The sequence below is a fragment of the Elaeis guineensis genome, chromosome 6 (genome assembly GCF_000442705.2).
Source record: "Elaeis guineensis isolate ETL-2024a chromosome 6, EG11, whole genome shotgun sequence".
Lineage (NCBI taxonomy): Eukaryota > Viridiplantae > Streptophyta > Magnoliopsida > Arecales > Arecaceae > Elaeis > Elaeis guineensis.
The window spans coordinates 120,731,411-120,753,833 of NC_025998.2; the positions used below are offsets into that span (position 1 = coordinate 120,731,411).

Consider the following 22,423-nt stretch of genomic DNA (forward strand, 5'->3'; position numbering starts at 1 on the left):
GTCTAGAAGCACCACTAGAATCCTTAACCCATCCAATTTGGGACTATTTTTCGTGATCTCCTTTCATATGTAGACCCTGAGGGATGAGCATGGAGATATTGCTAGACAAAAAAAATCATAAGCTTTAATACGCTATTAAGATCCAACTCCAAAACTTAAGCTAGTAGGTAGATGGGCCCATAAGCATATAAGCACCATCAAAGTCCCTAACCTATCCAATGTAGAACTATTCCTTTAAAATCCAACACAAAAGCTTAAGGTAGTAAGTGGATAGATTTATGAGTATATAAGTACTACTATAATCCTTTATTTAAACAATTTGGGACTATTCTTCAAAACCCTCTTTCACATGTAGACCCTAAGGGATGAGCATAGAGATATTTCTAGGCAAGAAGAATCATAAGCTCTAATACCCGACTAAGATCTAATCCAAATACTTAAAGTAGTAGGTGAATAGATCTAGAAGCATACAAGTACCACTGGAGTCCTTAATCTATCCAATATGAGAGTATTCTTCAACATAAAAATATATTATTTTTAAAATTTAAATTTTAATTAAATTTCTCTTCAAAAGTGGACAATTAAAAAAAATGATATCTTTATCAAGTAAAAAGTGAGTGGAAAGATGATATCACCATTATCTAATTATTGTATGTTATTTATCATTATTATAGACATTACAAAGACCTATCACCTATTTCATTGCCCACCACTTGTCAGATTCTTTTAGTTAAGATGTGGATTAAAAAATTGAACCCCACAATATGCATAAAAAAAGTGAATATGATCTTCTATGGTGCACCGGCAACACTCCAAAGTGCTATACAATCTTGTGGATGGCTGTTATTAGGAGATGGATAACTATCAAACACCATGCATGGTGTATGGTATAGTATGTTCTTATAGACTATCTCATTTGATAGCCATCCATCTCTTGATGGTAGCCATTCAAGATTGCATAGTATTTTATAGTGTGGCTTGTACACCATAAAGGATCTAAACTAAAAAGTTCAAAACTAATAAGTTACGAAAAGAAGTCTGCAACTTACATAAATTAGAGACCCACTAGAATTTTTTTATTTTTCTAAATCCAAAAGGATGTGATTGGTAACTCAAAATCCCTTAACTGAGTTCACACAGAGAGAAGCCACTTAATAAGCAAGGAACCACAAGGCACCAATTGATAGATATGCAAACCTTGATCCTCCAAATTAGGCATCAATTATGAACATTATCATAGTCGGATAATTATTTTGCACTATGTAAATCCATTTAGATATAAAATACCTTGCTTAGATTTATCAACTATTTCTCGCATTCCTTCACGTTAATTTAAAGTTTAACGAAAATTTGATACAAATTTGATCGTGAGGCCATCAACGGTTGGGTTTAGATCTTGACGGCATCCGGACGCTGGCCCATGTAGCCAACCCGCCACCAGAAGAGGGGCGCCTCGATTATTCTCGGCGTCAATGGGGCTTCGTGCAGGAGAGAGCAGAGGTCGGGAAAAAAAAAAAAAAGATAAACCCTGTCGGTTGAGGGTTTTGCTCCCCTCGTCGGGATACGGTTTTGCTCGCCATTTCCTCGCATTGTTCGTCCTGGTCGATGGACGAGACCTGGGAGAAAGCCGTCGAGGCGGCGCTTGCCGTCCACGCGGACTCCTCGTCGGCGGAGCCGCTGCGATCCCTGACACTGGACGGCGCCGTGAAGTGCCTCCACGGCCGTCTCCCGCCGCCGGCCCTCTTCGAGAAATTCCCGGCCCTGGAGCACCTTTCGATCGCCAATGTGCGGCTCGCGTCGCTCGAGGGCTTCCCCCGCCTGCCGGCCCTCCAGCGGTTCATCCTCTCCGACAACCGGATCGCTGGTGGGCTGGAGTTCTTGGTGGAAGCCGGCCTCGACGCCCTCCGCGACCTCGACCTTTCGAATAACCGCATCCAATCGCTGGACGACCTCGCGCCGCTTGCCCGGCTCCGCCTCGTGTCGCTGAACCTCTACGAGTGCCCCGTGACCAAGATCAAGGACTATCGGCCCAGGGTTTTTTGATTGATTCCATCCTTGAAGTATCTGGACAAGATGGATGCCGATGGGAACGAGCGGCCGGAGTCGGACGAGGAAGAATATGAGGAAGAGTGTGAGGATGATGAAGAGGAAGAGGAGGTGGTGAATGGATCGAAAATGGGGCAGGGCAAAGTGTTCCATGGAGTTCATGAGTAGGAGGAGGAGGATAATGAGATAGATGAGGAGAGGAGGATGTGGTTGAGGAGGATGTGAACGAGGAGGGAGAGGAAGATGAGATTGATGAGAATGGGAAGGGAGAAGATGATGAGAATGGGGAGATTGAGGAGGAGGATGTGTGTGAAGATGATGAGGTGAGTTTTTCTTCATTGATGCTTTGCAATGACTTGATGGCTTGCTGTTTTGAGTGTGATGTTTTGCATAGTTTTAGTTCCCTTATTACTGGAAACTGCTGCTTTATGGTTGGATGCTGACCTTAAAATTGGTGCCATTTTGTTTGATTATGAGTTGTTACATTGCATCTATTAGTTGTTCATGAGTGACATGTAAATATCATGCATGGCTAATTTGCTATTAATCAGTTAGATGATTGTCTGCAATTGGTATTATTTTGCTGTCTTATTGCTTGCCATTCAACTTGGCTTACTTAATTGTCTTGTTTCTCATTTTGAGCAACCATCCATTGGTCTAGAATCAAACTAACAGCTCTATCTAGGCAGTTTGCATGAGAGCCAAATTTAGGTGTTCCCAAGTGTCCAAGACAAACATTCAAGAAATCTAACACTGTCAAACTTCTGCTCGACATGCACGCACATGAAATGATGTCGAGTACTTGTCTATGTTAGCTGCACAATGGCACTTTTTGCATGAATAACTAACGGTTAATATTCATGCGTAATTGCATAAGTGGAAAAAGAAGGCAAGGCACTTGAATAGTAATTTATAGACCCTTTAAGTCAATTGTCACGCCCCAAATCCAGGACACAACACGGCCATGCTATCGAGGGATGGGGCCCACGATAACACGAAGCCAAAATTCTTCTTAAATATAATAATAGGTGCATCATAAATAAATATAATAATAAAGTTCAATTCAAATATTTAATTAAACCAAAACTGGTTCAGAGCATCTAAATTCAAAGGTAAAAAAAATAATCCAAACCTCAAAATACATAATAGTTACAATCCATAAACATAAACTGAATTCCTAATACAAAATTTTCAAGCTTGCTTTGCTGATCCCCAAGCCTGGATTTCTTTTTCACCAGTTCTAGCCTTATTTCTCTGTACATTAAAAAGAAAACAAAAAGAATATGAGCTACACTAGCTCAGTAAGTAGACTTCCGCTTCCTTACCGGATCAAGCATAAATTTTTTATGATAATATATTATTTATCAAATAATAATTATTGTAAAAATAAATATTTCATAGAACATATAATAAAACAAGTTATAAGCTCATCATGCATGCATAAATCATGTATATTTCACAATCATGAATCATAAATCATTTATGTCATGTATTTGTGTCATATTTCAAAAAATTGCTCACAGATGTTCGTGCTAAGGTCACTATTATACCCATGACAAGGCCATATTTCTTAATCGACAGAGTTCTTAATTCATGTGCAAACTTTATACCCGTTGGCAGGACCATGTTTCGTATGGATGCTAGCTCCGGATGTCGATCTTCCCGAAGGGATTCGTTCATAGCTATCTGAGAGCCTTTGAAATCCTTATATCTTTTTCTTAAAACATACGTATACATAAATGGAAAGAAACAATGAAATTCATGCTTCATAATCATGCTATTTTCGTAAAATACATTTATGAAATCAATGCTCATAATAAAACATGATTTTTGACTTCACATATGCTGATCCTTAATTTATGAAAAATATGATTTCATCAATAACAATTCTTTGCATGAAAATATGATCATTTAAAAATAAATAAGGAGCATAAGATCCACTTACCTCGATCGTCCTAGACCTTTTATTCTTTCTTAAATGAATCAGATAGTCCTATTTAAAATATTAAATCATCATTAAATTTTATTTCATATATTTAATAAAATTACATAATATAAGAAGATGACTGACTTGATGATCAGTCCAATAAATCCTCCCTTTCGGCTCTAAATCGATTCAAGGTCATAGGTCTCTAGGAGTGGAAAAGATGGCCTAATAGGAGATCCATAGGGCTTCTTAGAGAGAGAAAGGAGGAGAGAGAAAATTTTTAGGGAGAAAAAATTTTAGAGAGAGAAAGTAGAGAGAGAAAATTCAATTTTAGAGAGAGAAAGCAATGGTTTAGACTTAAGAGAGAGAGATGAGAGAAACTTTCTCTCATATTTTTTTTCTCTCTTTTTTTTTTTTTCTTTTTCTTTTCTTTTTTTTCTTTTCTTTTTCCTGTGGCCTTTTTTGGGCGAAACAAGGGACCTAGAGGTCCCCTTGTCTTTGACCGGCCGATCACGGCCATACCCTGCACGGCGGTGGCTGGCGGCGAGGGGCGACCCTCCCGAGCTCGGAGAGGCCAAGGCCGGCGGTGACCGTCGGTGCCATAAAAATCAGAGAAAAGAAGAGGCCGAACAGGGGCTTTCTTCTCCGACGAAATTCGACGACACCTGTCACCGGCAGTCGTGCCCACAGGCACGGGAAAGAAGGGAGAGGAGAGAGGAAGAGGAAGGAGAGACTACCTCGAGCTCCGATGACCACTCCGACGAGAAATCGTGGTGAGCACAAGTCGAGGGGCCGCGGCTTCAATCGGAGAAATCGAGGAGGAAGAGAGGGAGGAAGACTGGTAGGAGGGTTCTTAGGAAGGGGGAAGGCTTTTTTATAGAGAGCCCTAGGACCTCTGATGGTCCTAGGACTCCCGATCCCCTCGTGGCTCATCGGAGAAGAAGACTCCTATCGGGAGTCTTCTTCCCGATTTCTCTCTTCTCTTTTTTTTTTTTTTTGATGGGCTTCTGGGCTGGGCTTAAGGCCCAAAGATCGATTATTACATTCTACCCCCTTTAAAATAAAGTTTCATCCTCGAAACTTAATGTACCTTTATTTTCAAATAAGTGAGGATATCTTGACTTCATATCATCTTCAAGCTTTCATGTAGCTTCTCTCTCTTCATGATTACTCCAATGAATCTTCACATATGGAATGATGCGCCGTCTTAGAACTTGCTCTTTTCGATCGATAATTCGGAGAAAAAATTCTTCATAGGTTAAGTCTTCATGAATTTGCAATGGCTTATACTTTACCACATTATTTGGATTAGGTACAAACTTTCTCAGTAGTGAAACATGAAAGATATTGTGCACTTTGGATAAATCTGGTGGTAAAGCTAGTTCGTAAGCAACATCTCCTATTCGGCTCAAAATTTCAAAAGGTCCAATATATTGCGGACTCAGCTTGTCATGTCTTCCAAACCTTATGACACCCTTAGTAGGTGATACTTTTAGAAAAACATGCTCACCGATCTGAAATTCTAATTCTCTTCTTTTTCTATCTGCTCAACTCTTCTGTCTATCCTATGCTGCCTTGAGTCTTCTCTTGATCAGATAAATTTTCTCTCTAGCATTTTGAACTAACTCGGGATCTATTAATTTCTTTTCACCCACTTCATCTCAATACAGAGGAAATCTACACTTTCTTCCATATAGGGCTTCATAGGGTACCATCCTAATACTAGAATGAAAACTGTTGTTATATGCAAATTCAATCAGTGTCACATGATTATCCCAATGTCCTCCGAAATCGAAAGTACAAGCTCTTAACATATCCTCAAGAGTTTGAATTATCCTTTCAGATTGGCCATCGGTCTGGGGATGAAAAGCAGTACTAAGTCTCAATTCTGTCTCCAAAGCATCTTGAAAATTTTTTCAAAATCTAGATACGAATCGTGGATCTCGATCAGACACAATACTTATTGGAACACCATGCAGGCGTACAATTCCATCAATATATATCCGGACTAACTTATCAAGTGGAGTACCAACTTGAAAAGGTAGAAAGTGAGCTGATTTAGTAAGCCGATCAACAATCACCCACACTGCATCATTTTTCCTTGCTATCCTTGGAAGTCCTGTAACGAAATCCATCGTGATATGCTCTCATTTCCATTCTGGTATCTCTAATGGTTTTAGCAAACCAACAGATCTTTGATGTTCAGCTTTCACTTGCTGGCATACCAAGCATTGAGATACAAACTGAGCTATCTCCTGCTTCATTCCATTCCACCAGAAATATTGTTTTAAATCTCTATACATCTTTGTACTACTGGGATGAAAGGAGAAACGAGATTTATGGGCTTCTTCCAAAATTTTTTTCTTTAGTTCAGGATCTCCTGGTATACATAATCTGTTCCCAAAATAAAGAGTTCCATCTATATGTAGCCTAAGCTTAGTTCGTAACCCTTTCTCCATGTCCTTCTTAAACTGACACAAACGAATATCATTCTATTGTGTCACTTTTATCTGTTCGATCAATGCTGGTTGTACCATTAAATTGGCTAACACATTCTTAACATCGGTACAAGTTACTTCAATTTGCAAATCTTAAAGATCCCTCAGAATTTGTTGCTGAAAAGATAGCAGAGTCATCACATTTGCTGAAGACTTTCTACTAAGTGCATTTGCCACCACATTGACTTTTCCAAGATGATATTTAATATTTAGATCATAATCTTTTAATAGTTCAAGCCACCTTCTTTGTCTCATATTCAGCTCTTTTTGAGTAAATAAGTATTTTAAGCTCTTATGATCAGTAAAGATTTCACATGATTCTCCATATAAATAATGTCACCAAATTTTTAAAGCAAAAATAATAGCTGCTAACTTCAAATCATGTGTCGGATAATTTTGCTCATAGGTTTTTAGTTGTCGAGAAGCATAAGCTATGACCTTATCGTTCTGCATCAATACACAACCTAATCCCTTCTTGGAAGCATCACTATAAATGACAAATCCTCCATTACTAGATGGTAAAGTAAGAATTGGAGCAGATATCAATCATTGCTTCAGATCTTGAAAACTCTGCTCACATTCACTGCTGCATTCAAATTTTATTCGTTTCTGAGTCAAGCGAATTAGAGGAATTGCAATTTGAGAAAATCCCTTAATGAATCTTCTATAATAACCAGCCAAGCCTAAGAAGCTTCTAACTTCCGTCACATTAGTCGGACGAGGCCAATTCACCATGGCTTCTATCTTCTTTGGATCGACTGAGATTCTTTTCTTAGATATTACATGGTCGAGGAAGACAACACTATCCAACCAGAACTCACATTTACTAAGCTTGGCGAAGAGCTTCTCTTCTCTCAAGGTCTGAAACGCAATCCTCAAATATCTCTTATGTTCCTGTATACTTTTAGAATAAACTAGGATATCATCAATAAAAACAACAACAAATTGATCCAGATACGGCTTGAAAATTCTGTTCATCATATCCATAAAAACAGCCAGTGCATTGGTTAGTCCAAAAGGCATTACTAAAATTTCATAATGGCCATACCTGGTTCTGAATGCAGTCTTTGGTACATCTTCATCTCTAATTCTTAGTTGATAATAGCCTGATCGTAAGTCAATTTTGGAGAAAATTTATGTACCCTGAAGTTGATCAAATAAGTCATCTATTCGAGGAAGAGGATATTTATTCTTTATGGTTATCTTGTTCAACTTCCGATAGTCAATGCATAAACGCATGCTCCCATCTTTCTTTTTCACAAATAACACAAGAGCTCCCCAGGGTGATGTACTTGGTCGGACAAACTTTTTATTCAAAAGTTCTTGCAGTTGATCCTTTAATTCTCGTAATTCTACGGGAGCCATCCGATAAGGAGGTTTTGATATAGGTCCGATCTCTTGTGTGATATCAATTTTAAATTCAACCTCACGATCTGAAGGCAGTTCGGGTAGTTCATCTGGAAAAATATCAGAAAATTCCTTGACAATTGGGATATCATCCAACTTTATCTTTTCCTTCTTGGCATCCACTACATAGGTCAAAAATGCTTTGCATCCTTTCTTCAAAGCTTTTCTTACATTCATGATTGAGATAATACTCAAAGATTGTTTGGGTTCCGTATTATGAACTTCGCCTTGAAAGAAGAATTGCGGTTCATTCAGAATTTGAAATATCATTTTTTTTTTAAAACAATTAATATGGGCATGGTACGAAGATAATCAGTTCATTCCAAGAATAATGTCAAAATCATGCATATTTAACTGAATCAAATCTGCTGCTAATTCTTTTTCTTCTATTTGGACTATGCAATTTTTAAAAATAATGTTAGCCACAGCAATATTTTTAAGAGGTGTGCTCACATATAATGGTTCATTTAATTTCTCAGACACACAATTTAAAGAAGTAGCAAATTTGAGAGATATAAAAGAGTGAGAAGAGTCAGAATCGAATAGCACACGAGTATGAATAGAATTGACTGGGATAGTACCTGTCACCACTTGATCACTTGCGTTGATCTCCTGTTGGTTTAAAGCAAACACTCGTGCATTCCCTTTCTGTTTTTGATCAACTGGTTTGTTAGGTCTATAGTCATCTTTTTTTCTTATTTGGGCAATCACGAGCCATATGTCCTTTCTCGCCACATAAGAAGCATGCTCCTATCCTCTTGAGACAAGGTCCATTATGATTTTTTTCACAGTATGAGCAGGATATAGATTATTTCTTCTTATCAGAGTTATTATTTTTAAAATTTTTCTGCTGATCCTTTAGATTTCCTGCTGATTTCGGTCTCTTCCTATCTCCTCTTTCTAGATTTGATCTTTTCAATTCAAACTCCACTTTCAAAACTCGATTCCAGTATGTCCTTGTAGTTATTGAAAATATGAGAAGACAGACGGGACCGAATTTCATATCTTAAACCTTATTCGAATCTGTTAGCTTTACTCCTTTCGAACTTCATAAGCTGGGGGCAGAAGCGGCCTAGCTCATTAAATTTGTTAACATATTCTAACACTGTCATATCATCCTTTTGCTTAAAGGCTAGAAACTCATTTTCTTTTACCAATCTCATTGTCCCAAGGAAGTATTGATCATAAAATATCTCTTTGAACTCTTTCCAAGTGAGCTGATCATTATTATTCCCATAGACAGCTTTTATTGTAGTCCACCAAAACTCAGCATTCCCTTTTAACATAGGAACGACTAATCTGACCTTCACATTCTCAGGGTACTGCAGGACATCAAACATCTTCTCCATCTCTCGAATCCATATCTCTGCAGCCATAGGATCAGATCCACCCTCAAATAGAGGTGGGTTGAGTCTTCTGAATCTCTCATAGTATGACTTCATAGATAATGTAGATCGAGGAGCAGCTTGTGCCTGCTGCTGGATAAGCTGAGCCACCACTTGACATACACCAACAATGTCCGCCTGAGTGGCCGGTGCATCAGGAGCCCACTCAACTGGTTGATTGGCAGCTTCCCGCGACATCAATCTTGCTCTTCTTGTCCTAGCAGCCATATTTGCCAAGGTCTCGTCCTCCCTGTTGCTCATCGCTTCCTAATCAAATGCTAACATTATTACATTGTTTATAACAGAGCTGTAGTACGGTTAATAATTTTTTTTTTATGCTTCTTTATTCATTTAAGTCCGAGTCTAATTATACGTAACCTAACTACCCACTGTTAGGTTTTAAGTTCTACCCATGATTAAACCTATCGCTCTGATACCATAAAATGTCATGTCCCAAATCTGGGACATAATACGGCCATGCTACCGAGAGATGAGGCCCATGATAACACGAAGCCAAAATTCATCTTCTTAAATATAATAACAGGTGCATCATAAATAAATATAATAATAAAATTCAATTCAAATATTTAATTAAACCAAAATTGGTTCAGAGCATCTAAATTCAAAGGTAAAAAAAATAATTCAAGCCTCAAAATTCATAATAGCTACAATCCATAAACATAAACTGAATTCCTAGTACAAAATTTTCAAGCTTGCTTTGCTGATCCCTAAGCTTGGATTCTTTTTTCACCAGTCCTAGCCTTATTTCTCTATACATGAAATAGAAAACAAAAAGAATATGAGCTACACTAGCTCAGTAAGTAGACTTCCGCTTCTTTATCGGATCAAACATAAATTTTCTATGATAATGCATCATTTAGCAAATAACAATTATTGTAAAAATAAATATTTCATAGAACATATAATAAAACAAGTTATAAGCTCATCATGCATGCATAAATCATGTATATTTCACAATCATGAATCATAAATCATTTCTGTCATGTATTCGTGTCATGTTTCAAAAAATTGCTCACAGATGTTCGTGCTAAGGTCACTATTATATCCGTGACAGGGTCATGTTTCTTAATCGATAGAGTTCTTAATTCATGTGCCAACTTTATACCCGCTGGCAGAGCCATGTTTCGTGTGGATGCTAGCTCCGAATGTCGACCTTCCCGAAGGGATTCGTTCGTAGCTATCTGAGAGCCTTTAAAATGCTTATATCTTTTTCTTAAAACATACGTATACATAGATGGAAAGAAACAATGAAATTCATGCTTCATAATTATGCTATTTTCATAAAATGCATTTATGAAATCAATGTTCATAATAAAACATGATTTTTGACTTCACATATACTGATCTTTAATTTATGAAAAATATGATTTCATCAATAACAATTCTTTGCATGAAAATATGATCATTTAAAAATAAATAAGGAGCATAAGATCCACTTACCTCGATCGTCCTACACCTTTTATTCTTTCTTAAATGAATCAGACAGTCCTATTTAAAATATTAAATCATCATTAAATTTTATTTCATATATTTAATAAAATTACATAATATAAGAAGATGACTGACTTGATGATCAGTCCAACAAATCTCTCCTTTTGGCTCTAAATTGATTCAAGGTCATAGGTCCCTAGGAATGGAAAAGATGGCCTAATAGGAGATCCATAGGGCTTTTTAGAGAGAGAAAGGAGGAGAGAGAAAATTTTAGAGAGAGAAAGTCCAATTCTAGAGAGAGAAAATAATGGTTTAGACTTAAGAGAGAGAGATGAGAGAAACTCTCTCATATTTTTTTTCTCTCTTTTTCTTTTTCTTTTTCTTTTCTTTTTCTTTTTTTTCTTTTCTTTTTCCCGTGGCCTTCTTTGGCCGAAACAGGGGACCTAGAGGTCCCCTTGCCTTTGACCGGCCGATCACGGCCATACCCTGCACGGCGGTGGCCGGCAGCGAGGGGCGACCCTCCCGAGCTCGGAGAGGTCAAGGCTGGCGGTCGGCGGTGACCGTCGGTGCCATAAAAATCAGGGAAAAGAAGAGGTCGAACAGGGGCTTTCTTCTCCGACGAAATCCGACGACACTTGTCGCTGGCAATCATGCCCGCAGGCACGGAAAAGGAGGGAGAGGAGAGAGGAAGAGGAAGGAGGGACTACCTCGAGCTCCGGTGACCACTCCGGCGAGAAATCGCGGTGAGCATGAGTCGAGGGGCCGCGGCTTCAATCGGGGAGGAAGAGAGGGAGGAAAACCGGTGGTGGGATTCTTAGGAAGGGGGAAGGTCTTTTTATAGAGAGCCCTAGGACCTCTGGTGGTCCTAGGACTCCCGATCCCCTCGTGGCTCATCGGAGAAGAAGACTCCTATCGGGAGTCTTCTTCCCGATTTCTCTCTTCTTTTTTTTTTTTTTTTTTTGATGGGCTTCTGGGTTGGGGTTAAGGCCCAAAGACCGATTATTACACCAATATTCTGGAACACTTGAAATAATTGAGAAATTTTATAGTGACATATCTGGTACAAAAGTGTTTTTTGACAAGATGCATAGAAAATAACTTAATTGCACTTTTGATGTGCCAAGAGGTGTCGCTTGGTGTCCAATTATCCAAAAAAAAATATAGAACTTTATAGAAAGTGAAAATGTCCTAGTAACACTAGAAACTATGATAAGGGGCTCAACCAATGCTTCATCTGTAAATTTAGTGTTCTTATTTTGCATCTCTTGAAATTTATATGACAGTAAGATGCGGATAATGCAGTTCTTGTCTTAGGTTATATTTGGGACTATACTGAAACTATCTAGTCCATGTCAATGCATGTGTGATTGGTGCAAATATTTTCTTTTAGGCTTTTAACTATCTTCTATGCATTAGTCTATTGGTTGCAACGGGAATTCCTGATCCACTGATTTGACCCCATAAGCGGGACCACCACTCAATAGCATGTTGCCACCAAAAGCAGAACTCTATAATTCTTCCATAGAATCTCGTAATGTTTTAAAACAACTAAAAAGAATTCGATTTAGATGTGGGATACCTATCCAAAAGTTTTCGCAATTCCATCATGTTATTACAGAGTCATCAAATATTTGTTCTTTTCTAACTCTATATGTAACTCATTAAAGGCTTGGAGACAGAGAAGACGTATACCTACTTGAAGAGTTGATTCCCGCACTCGCAAAACAATCTACCACCATCGTCTGTATTAGCTTGAGATCAAGTAAATGAAAGTGGCTGATGTGGAATAGATATCTGAGAGGGATAGTTGATTAATATGCAGGCATGCTTCAGTACCACAATTTACAGCCCAATGATCAACTACAGTTGTGTCATTTGGAGTTGAATTTTTTTTTTTTGTTCAATCTTCAAGGTTGCATATATATGATCTGTGCTTCTACTGCTATATAATGGGAATGCATATCGAGCAGCTTCAACATGGGCTCATCTATGGAGTGGCTCCATTATCTTTTATGTTTCTTCCTCCTCTTACTATAGGGCCTGGTGTTTACCCCCAGGGAGTCTTCTTTTACCATTAAAATCCCCTTTATTCTTGTTAGATATCCCACCAAATCTACATGTCTCCGGGGTTCATATGTACTTGTGTTTGTTGTAAACATCTCCAATGTTGTTAAGACAGGATTGAGTTGTAAATCATAAAGGGAGTTAAATTGGATTGCTGATTGTAAGATTTTTTTTTTCTTTTTTTTTTTTAATTAAAAATATAAATGTGTAAAAATTTAAAAATGAGTTAACTATAAAGTAGATGAATAGTGAATATAAAAACCACACGCATAAGAAGTCTAGTTCCAACCAACACAAGCCCACAATAGCATGTCTATTGAAACAAATATTGCTTTTTGTTCTTCAAGGTATTTGTAAGCCTTTTAATCCATGAACTTCATTAACGTTCTTGCTAATTTTATTACTCGAGATTTATTATTGATAAGTAATTAAAAAACCATATATTTAAATAAATTATAGAAAATGGATTTGCACTTGATTTAGTATATAACTAGTATAGTTAGGTTGGATCTTATTATCCAGCAGACTGTGTGATTCATAAAATAGGGTTAGATCCTATATTTCTAATTGATCCTAATCCAAGGATGAGATCTTGGTTGTTTAGGGGCATTTGATCCGGATTGTAACATTCTGAAGATGAACTGTAGAAGTCTAACAAAAGTGAACACATGTTTTAATAAAATCCTTCTATTTTCTTTTTAAAGGAGAGACATAGGAGAAGTTTGCCGGTCAAAGAAGTATGTTTGTTATGTTAAAAGTTCCTTTTTTATTCAAACAAGAAAGGATTGGAACTGTCCATCCTTCCTTGCTTGTGGATTGCATGTGCAGAGATTTATTAGATTTAATATGAGCGGTATGAACGGTAACGTTTGGCTAAAAGGCAGGTTTTTTTTTTTTTCTTTTTTTTTTTGGGGGGGGGGCGGGTGGGGAGGGCTATTTGTACATGTTGGCCCTTGGAAGAATATGTAATTATGGTACATATAACTTAAACTCTTGGGCATTGTGTTAAATGCTCATCTGGCCATTTGTTCCTTCCTCTCCTTGAATGGAGCATGTGCATCATGCATATTAAACACTATATTCATGGAAGTCAAGGCAGGATTGGAACTCATGAGCTTTAATGGGATGAAATTCAAATGGACCTAATTATAATTTTAGATATGTTAGGTCCATCTCAGCCCATGTAGCCCTACTTGGACTACTAAGGTGGTCATCTGTACTTGTTTGGGAGCCCTTACTAATTATGACAAGTAGAACCTCCTGGCCTTAATTGTTATTTTAAATTTTGTTCTGGATAATTCCAGACAAGCGTATGGGGATTTTGTGAGGCTCTTGATTCCAGGCTGATAATGCTAACTGATTATTGATATTGTTCTGGTGGATTTTAGTTTTGCTACGGTTATCTTGTCTTTACAATGTGTTCAGATTACAGTAAATAAAAAGGATGACAGATTTTGCTGTTATGCAATGATTATTGTTACGTTGTATCATCACCAGTCATATATGGCACAAGGATGACATCTTCTAAGGACACTGGCTTGATTTAGAGTTGCATGCATGATAAATAAGTATGTTTATTTTCAAATGTTCTGGGTCGGACTAGGTAGGCTCATAGATTTTGATTTATGAAGTCTTTAATATTTATCAATAAGTATAGTTGGAAAGCATAAATCTAAAAGTGGAAAAAGAAATTCTGGCATGATGAATCTAAAGCATTAGGTTTTGCAGATCATGAACTCAACCTATAGGCATTATTTACCTAGTTGAAATGAATAAACTAAGTGATTGAGACCAGTCCTTCAAAGGCCAATCTGCGATACTTGTACAGTGTATTTTCAGATCAGATCTGAAAGAATCAAGATAAGGTGAAGAAAACTTGCGTGACAAGAACATGATGATGCTCTAGAGACAAGGAATAATGCTCTAGAGACAAAGGACAAGTCTTTGGCTGAGAGAAACCAGCCAAAAGTTGAAAGAAAAGAAATAAAGTGGATAAAGAATGAAAATTTTTAAATTTTATTAAATCTCTACAATACTCAATTCAATTACAACAAACTACCCTCTCTTTTGTAACTCTAGATTCCTCTAACACTCCTAAAATAGGACATCTAGAAGACAATGCCTATTTGGAAAAGAAAAGCCAAAACACTTTTCTAAAATAGTAAAATTCGTCATCCTATATTACCTCTTATAAAGGATTATGAAAATCTTTTCAAATCATAATCTTGATAAATATAAACTTTTCAAATCCATCTAGGAGGTATAGTAGGACATTTAGATGATATTTCTACTTAAAATAGGAATCATAAACAAGTTCAAAAAAGGCCCACAATTAGGTACGAAAATTCCTAGAAAATAGAAAATCTAGACTCAATTTCAGACTTGCTTTTCCTCAAATTGCTTGCACTTTACCATGAGTTTTTTATCTCCAACTTTGACTGCATCAATTCCCCCCGGTTGAGGGAAACTTGACTCCAATGAGTTAGGCTAAACCATCTGACCAAATCACCTTTTCTTGGAGCTTTTCTTTCACTTTGATGTAAGTGTGATATGCTGTCCTCAACATAGGAAGGTTCAAATATTTTCCCTCATCTGAAGCACTCCTCTTGTCAAAAATCCAAGGCCATCCAAGCAGAATTTGTGCCAGTGACATCGGTACTGCATCACACCATACTGGCTCTCCTAACATATCTCCAATAGTAAAATGTATGCAGCAAGTGTCCTGATCATGCCATCACATTGTTATTCTGGCCAAATTACAAAACTAGATAAGGATGAGCAATTTAGTTTCTTGCAGACCTAATTTTTGAACAAAATGTCGTGAAACAATATTTTTAGTGCTTCCACCATCAATGATTAGTGTGCATTAATGTCATTAACAAACAGCCTTTTTGTAAAGGACTGTATTGCATCGCCAATCCTAACGTGAAAGTTGCTGCTCTGATGGTGATTTCTGGAAAAAAAAAAATGTGTCTCCCTTTTCCACCCCAGAGTATTATATGATGGTATTTCTCCATCCTTCTTGAAGTGTCATTCTTCTTTTGCTGTTCTTCATTACCAACTGCCGTATTCAAAGGTCAGGTAAGGCGCATACTGCCTGTATGCCCAATTTCTCCACATTTGTAGCATGTCAGTTTGGATGCTTAGACTTGTCTTTGTAGCGTTACATGGCTGCCCCAAGTGTTTGAGTGCTGCAGTAGGAGCTCCCAAAATCAGCTGGCAATAATGAATCTCTTCAACTTTTTTTTTTCTATCTGTCCAAAGCCTGAATCCAGCCATGTCATTTAGTATTGTTGATTGAAGTCCTGCTCTATTTTTGCTGCTAACATCTTCAATTTGATATAATCCTCCTTGTATAGATAGTTCAAAAATTTCTCTATACACTTGTCTATGTTGTCCCTGTTAAAGCCGATAGAACTTGATGAAAAAGCTTTGTTGTTGATCCTTCTTCCTTTTAATAGCTTCTTCATCTCATCCTATGTTTCACCTCTACCACTTCTTCATTTTGCTTCTTGAACCCAGCCCACTAGATATTATTAGCAGCCCTTTTTAGTTTTGCTGTCACATATTGCACCTTCCATCCTTCAGTTAATTGATGCTATGCAAAGAAATTATCCACACTCGAAAGCCAATTGAAAAACAGCTTGAGGGTTCATCTTTCCATAAAGCTTTGAAACCTTCAAATTTACTCCTTTTCGCATCATGCAAAAAGGTTCAATTGCTTACAGAGGAGCTCGAGGACCCCTGTGTCTCTCATATTATGATGATAACCCTCCCAGCTGGTTCCTCAAAATTACCAGCTTGTTGTCTTTGTAAAATGCAGCTGGTTGTCCTTGAATTTCAAAAGTTCTAGCTTGCTGCCTCATGATGACTGACTTTGAGAAGAGAAACCAGTATATTGTTTCCCTAAGAATTCACAATCAAGGATATATTTCTCTGGGATATTTAAGGTCTGTTTTCCATGTGCACCATAGGGTTTCTTCTAGATATTGTTTTCCAAATTTGAAGAGGTCTGATCTGAATTACCTTTGTCGAGTCGCTTCAAGATTTCTGTAACTTCATCAAATCTTTGGTCCATGTTATCTGTCTGCAGCATAGTTGCTTCTAATTGTCACTGCACATCACCTACTGTTTGCCCTAATCATTCAAGTGCATCCTCATGTTGTTGGATGCTTGTATAATTCAACGTTATTCACCATTGCTGCAGCTTTTGACAAAACTGCCGGTGTAGGATCTTCTAATGCTCCAATATCAACTTGATGTAACCCAGTCTTCTGTGGCTGATCAACGGTACTTCTAACATCTGTGTTTTCAAATTATATTGGAAAACATCAAGATAAGATGTGGAAAAGCTGCACAACAAGAACTTGATGACATTAGCAAAGAACAAGCCTTGGGCTGAAGGGAACCAGCCAAAAGTTGAATGAAAAGAAGTAAAATGGAAGAAAAATGAAAATTCTGGAATTTCTATGAATCTCTGCGACACTTAACTCAATTTTAGCAAACTAGCTCTTTTTAGAGCTCTATAGGGCTCTCTTAGTACTTGTAAAATAGGACTCCTAGAAGAACAAGTACTCTTCCCTATACTTTCGTAGCTGAAAAGAAAAGCTATAACAGTTTCCAGAAATGGTAAAACTTGTCACACTATAGGATCCCTCAAAAGATTATGAAACTCTTTTTATCACAATCCTAACAAAACTTTTCTAATCCAACTGGGACCTGGAACAGGATGTTTAGATGACATTCCTACTGAAAATAGGATGCAGAAATAGATTATAGAAGGAAGCCCCAAAATTAGGTACGAAAATTTCTAGAAAATAGAAAATCTAGGCTTGATTTAGACTTTCTTTCATCCACATTATTCGATCTTCAACTTTGACTACATTATTGGGTATAAAGTTCTAAACTGCGTGTCTATTATCTATTATTGTCTCGAGCATGATTCCAAGAGTTAGTTGGAACTGTTTGTTAAGTCTTCGGTTATTTGTGCTCTACTGTGTGCCTGAACTAGTTTCTTGTGCTTGTGGTATCTTCCTCCTAATTGGATGTTTTCATTGTTGTTTTGTGCTGCCTTTTATGTCTTAATGATTTTACTGAGATTGAATTCATACTTAAAAATGCTGCCTTAATTTTCAGACACAATATTGTAGGCTGCAGCCAGCAGTACAATATGTTAAAGTTTGTTTTTTTCCCTCATTGCTTTGTGAAATGTTTGGTTGTTAACTTGTTTGCTTCTGTGTATGCATCAGTTTCTGAAATCATAGTTTTCTATTTGTTGGTTTTCCTGCTAATTTACTATGAAGACTATTTGAGTGCATGTTAAATGTGCTCGATGTTTTCTTCAACCTATAAGTAATTAAATGACTTGAGCTGTTGCTGTTTTTCTTTTGTCTAACAATTTGCTAACTGATTTCATTTCCATATTCAACTCAGCGGTGCCCTTTTGATTTTTTATTATATCTTTTTGGCAGTTCACATGTGTCAGGTTTATATGTCACTTCACATTGGCTTGTTGGGTGATATTGGTTACTTATATTTTAAGCCAAATTTCTTGTCTTATTGTAGTATTTTATCTGGCATTGAAGCTCTGATTGTTTGGTGCTGGTTCATCCATAGTTCTGTGAATGGAAGGGATTGGGTGTTAACAGCTTTATTCATTTGGGGTGGTGGTTTTTCGATTTTTCTGAGCTTTAAACTTTTGGTGATGCTAGGAAAAGGATGTGGGGACAGAGTATGTAGTTCAGCCCATAGCGCAACCGAAGGATCTGACTGGAGGAAGTGAATTTGATGCGGGCAGTGGAGAAGATGAAAGTGAAGGAGTTGATGATGAACAGGACCACCGCGGCAATGGTGCACATTCAGATCAATCATCTTCCTCTCAGCCCAACAAGAGGAAGAGGGATGGAGAAGACAACTCCAGGTCACCAAAACACCATTGATCGTTCACATACATGTACATGGGCAGTATCAAAATAAAAGAACATCTGTTGAGGCTGTGCAGAGTTGGATTTGTTTCGTTAAAAATTGTCGGTGATGTTCGCTGTGCCTACCTTCTTTGGTCTCCGTTAATCTTAGTTATCGCATTCTTGATTTGATTCATGGTGCATTATCGTTGGATTGCGTGTATTACAGGCTTTTCTTCATTGTTGGGAATCATTGTACCAAGGCTGCAGTTGGTGCATCAGAAAGCAATCATACTCGCAAGAAATTTTCATGCTGCAACTTCAGAGAGAGGAGCAAAAGGGTAGATATATGCTATTTGTGACCTTCAATGGGAGATACTTAGGTTAGTACTGATGAAATCGAGTCCTGTTCGGTTGATTCTCAGGCAGGTACGAGTGATTGGAGTTTTATTGTTATCAGAGTCATGATTTCAGTTGTCCTACGTGTCCAGCTGCTTCTCTGCAACCAAAAGGGAAACTGAAATACTTTGCTTGGAGGGGGAAAAGGCAGATGGACGAGCATAAGGTATAAGATTTTCTTTCACGATAAAATCTCAGCTAATTACATAAATCAAGCTATCAAACGAGCACGGCTGCTTCTCTATTACCAGAAGGAAAACTGAAATAAGTTGCTGGGAGGGGAGGTGGGATTTCAAATGCAAATAAGAAAGAAGCAAATGGACACGAATAAGGAAAAAGAGTTTCTTGCGGCAGAACGAGAGGAAGCTGATGGGCCATGGACAGGAGAGCAGAAAGAAATAAAGGTTGGCACCTGACAGCCCACTGAAGTGACCTTGATTATCAGAAAATTAACTTTGAATATTAAACCTATGGGTGGGTGAAGTTTGGGAACCATGACTCGGGTTGGAAGTGGGCTCAGGCCATCTCGAGGCCCATCGGGTTGGATTTCGGACTCGATCTAAAATCATTTTGGCCGAGATTGGGCCAAACAAATAAAGCCTGTTTTATTTTCTGACAGGGTTCGGGCTGATCTTTTGCTCGGTCTGGACCGTCAAGCTGGTTCCGAGTGCGATACTCAACCCAAAGTTTGACCCGGATCGGAGGGGACGTGTGATGGGGGAGGACTGAACACCCCTTTCTGTGTTTTTTTTTTTTTTTTTAGGCTTCTTCGACGCTCTCCCGAGATCTCTGGAACTTTCCGCTCTTCTCATCAAAGCTCTCGCAGATGCCTACTTCTCTCCGCTCTCATCACCGCATCAACATCGGCCTTTCCCATTTGTCTTCTCCTTGCTCTACTTATTGCCGCCTCTTGCAGGTGTCCATCGTCGTCTTTCTCTCCATCATCGCTGGTGTTGGTCTTCTCCTCCTCAGATGATTTCTTTCTCATAGATCTTTAAAAAAAAAACCTTTCTCCCTTGATTTTTTCATGGTTTTGCCTCTGCTTTTTCCCTCCCTGCTTTCCTCCCGTCAATCGTTTAAACCGAATAGAGCCCCATAAATTAAAGAGGAAGGCGAAGGGGGAGAACATGTTCATCAGAATCTCGTGAGTCTTCCCCTCTTCAAATCTTGTCGGCCTCATCTGCTTCCTCTCCCACATCTTCAGCCTCAATTCCTTGCTCTACACCTGCCAAAACCTCAATAATCTCGCTACCCCTAACCTTAACCTATTTTTTGAGCATGGATTTCACTTTTGGGAGCCGGGGGCAGCGTTGCCGGTGAGTTTTCAGTGGAGGCCATGGGGCCTAGCGAAGGTGGGCTCGGGTTGGCCCAATCAGGCTCGGACTGATTTTTTTTCAAAATAATCAGGCCTAAATCCGGTTCGAAGCTTGAAAAAATTTTTCGGATTTGACTCGGATAGGGGTAGAGCCCGGCCCAGTTCCGGCCCTAACCATGATTTGAATTTGAATAAATAACTTGATGTAAAATATCCTATTTTATAAGAACTTCTAGATTACCGGGCAACATTCTCAACACAAACAATGCACGGGAGAGATTGTATGGTTGGCATTATACAAATTGATGCATCTCAGAATACAAAGCAGTACAATAACAGTATATCAATTACATTCGTTTTCTGTCTTCTCTTACGGTAGAAATTTTGACGTTTTAACTCTTCCTTTCAACAATGTTACACAATTTATAAATTATTAAATACTAAAACCAAATACCCAAAGAAAGTAGCAGGCATGCTGAGATTTTAGAATGTTTTAATTTCTTTTGAAGTTGTGAAATGCTCCATCTCAGATTCTCAGTCGAGATTAGCATGTGATATGTAGGCTCGTCCCAATATTGATCAGCCACTTGGTCCAAGGCATCAGCCTTCTTAAACTTCTCAGTAATTTTCTCGTAGAAAGAAATATTGATTTAAAGACTCCACCTTCCCACTGCCCACTTGATATTTGTGCATCTTAAGAAATTCTGGTCCTGGCTTTGCATGAAATGTCAGAAAATAAATTTAACCAGTTAAAGACATGAAATGATATATTTCTTCTCTTTTACATGCATTTCTGTACTGATGCAGACAAGCTAAAAGCCCAATAAATGAGAATGAGAGCCTAGAGGGTACTCTTGATCCAATCCAATCGATGGAAGTCTGTGCATAGACACACGTAAAGGTGAAATTTATCTTATGAGCCTACTTAGCTATGGTGCATTCTTTAGATTTAATGGTTACGCATGGCTCTCTTATTTTGATATTTGTTGTGATCCATGCAACTATATAAACTGCTCAAGGCATTGGATGAAGAATTATATAGCTTTGCCGCCATGATAAAAAGTATACCGAAAAGATAAAATATGAATTGGATCCTACAAAGCATGCACCACCCAACAGGCCATGAAAACCTGCAAGGTGTCAAACTTAAACTCAATAAAGTAAATTAAGACTCTCTGAACCTCAAGTAGTTTATTGGATAACTCATGAAAATTCCTTTCACATTGTTGCCGGACATATGATTTTAAATCTCAGGAAATTCTGGTCTATGTTTTGCAAAAAATATCAGAGATCATAAATTTAACTAGTTAAACACTTATTGAATTAAATCAAGCTTATTCCATTTATTGTATTTTTTTCATTTAGTTGGTTTCATAAATCATGGGGAAAAGTTATTTTTTTATCAATCAAAGATGCATTAAGTGAATTTATTTATAATTATTATTTTTATATTATGATAAAATAAAATTTTATTCTCTAAGTAAATTATTTTTTATGTTTTATATCTGCAATGCATATGCCTTTGTACCGGTCAACCATATATGATGCAGAAGTCATCATCTAGCCAATAGAAGTCATGTCTCACGAGTACTTAAAATTGAGTCATCTTTTAAAAAGTTTGTAACTTTCATTTTATTAAGCAAAACCGTAAAAGAAACACATGCATTGTAATGTCATGGAAGTGCACTTCATGCTTTGGATTATCTAAATCTACTGTATTAGCCATACATTACACTAAAACCATTGTGTATCAAACCAGAATCACCTTTAGAAAACAGTCCATATCTCTCATTTTGTTGCATGCATTGTTTGTATTTTGCCTATCAAAAATGCGATAGTTTTAAATAATATAAAATAATATATATCCTTTAACCTCTTGATAAATAAATTAAAAATATTCAAATCATATGATTTTTGATGTATAAATAGTTTAGAAATAGTATATTATATCCAATAACTCAGTTCATTAATGCAGGATCTCTATCATCTATTTTTTCAAAAAAAAAGGTATAGCTCTATTTATAGTT

General features: G+C 37.6%; 1 protein-coding gene and 1 pseudogene across 1 annotated transcript; one reads left to right on the top strand and one right to left on the bottom strand.

The window, feature by feature from the left end:
- Nucleotides 1–1,458: 1,458 nt before the first annotated feature.
- LOC105034948 (uncharacterized) lies at nucleotides 1,459–18,892 on the top strand. Its single transcript, XM_073259683.1, is given in 3 exon segments — nucleotides 1,459–2,239; nucleotides 2,242–2,369; nucleotides 18,491–18,892. Coding segments are annotated over 3 exon segments (990 nt in total). The 5' UTR covers nucleotides 1,459–1,605; the 3' UTR covers nucleotides 18,719–18,892.
- Nucleotides 2,803–9,524, bottom strand: LOC140858609 (uncharacterized; annotated as a pseudogene).
- Nucleotides 18,893–22,423: the final 3,531 nt, after the last annotated feature.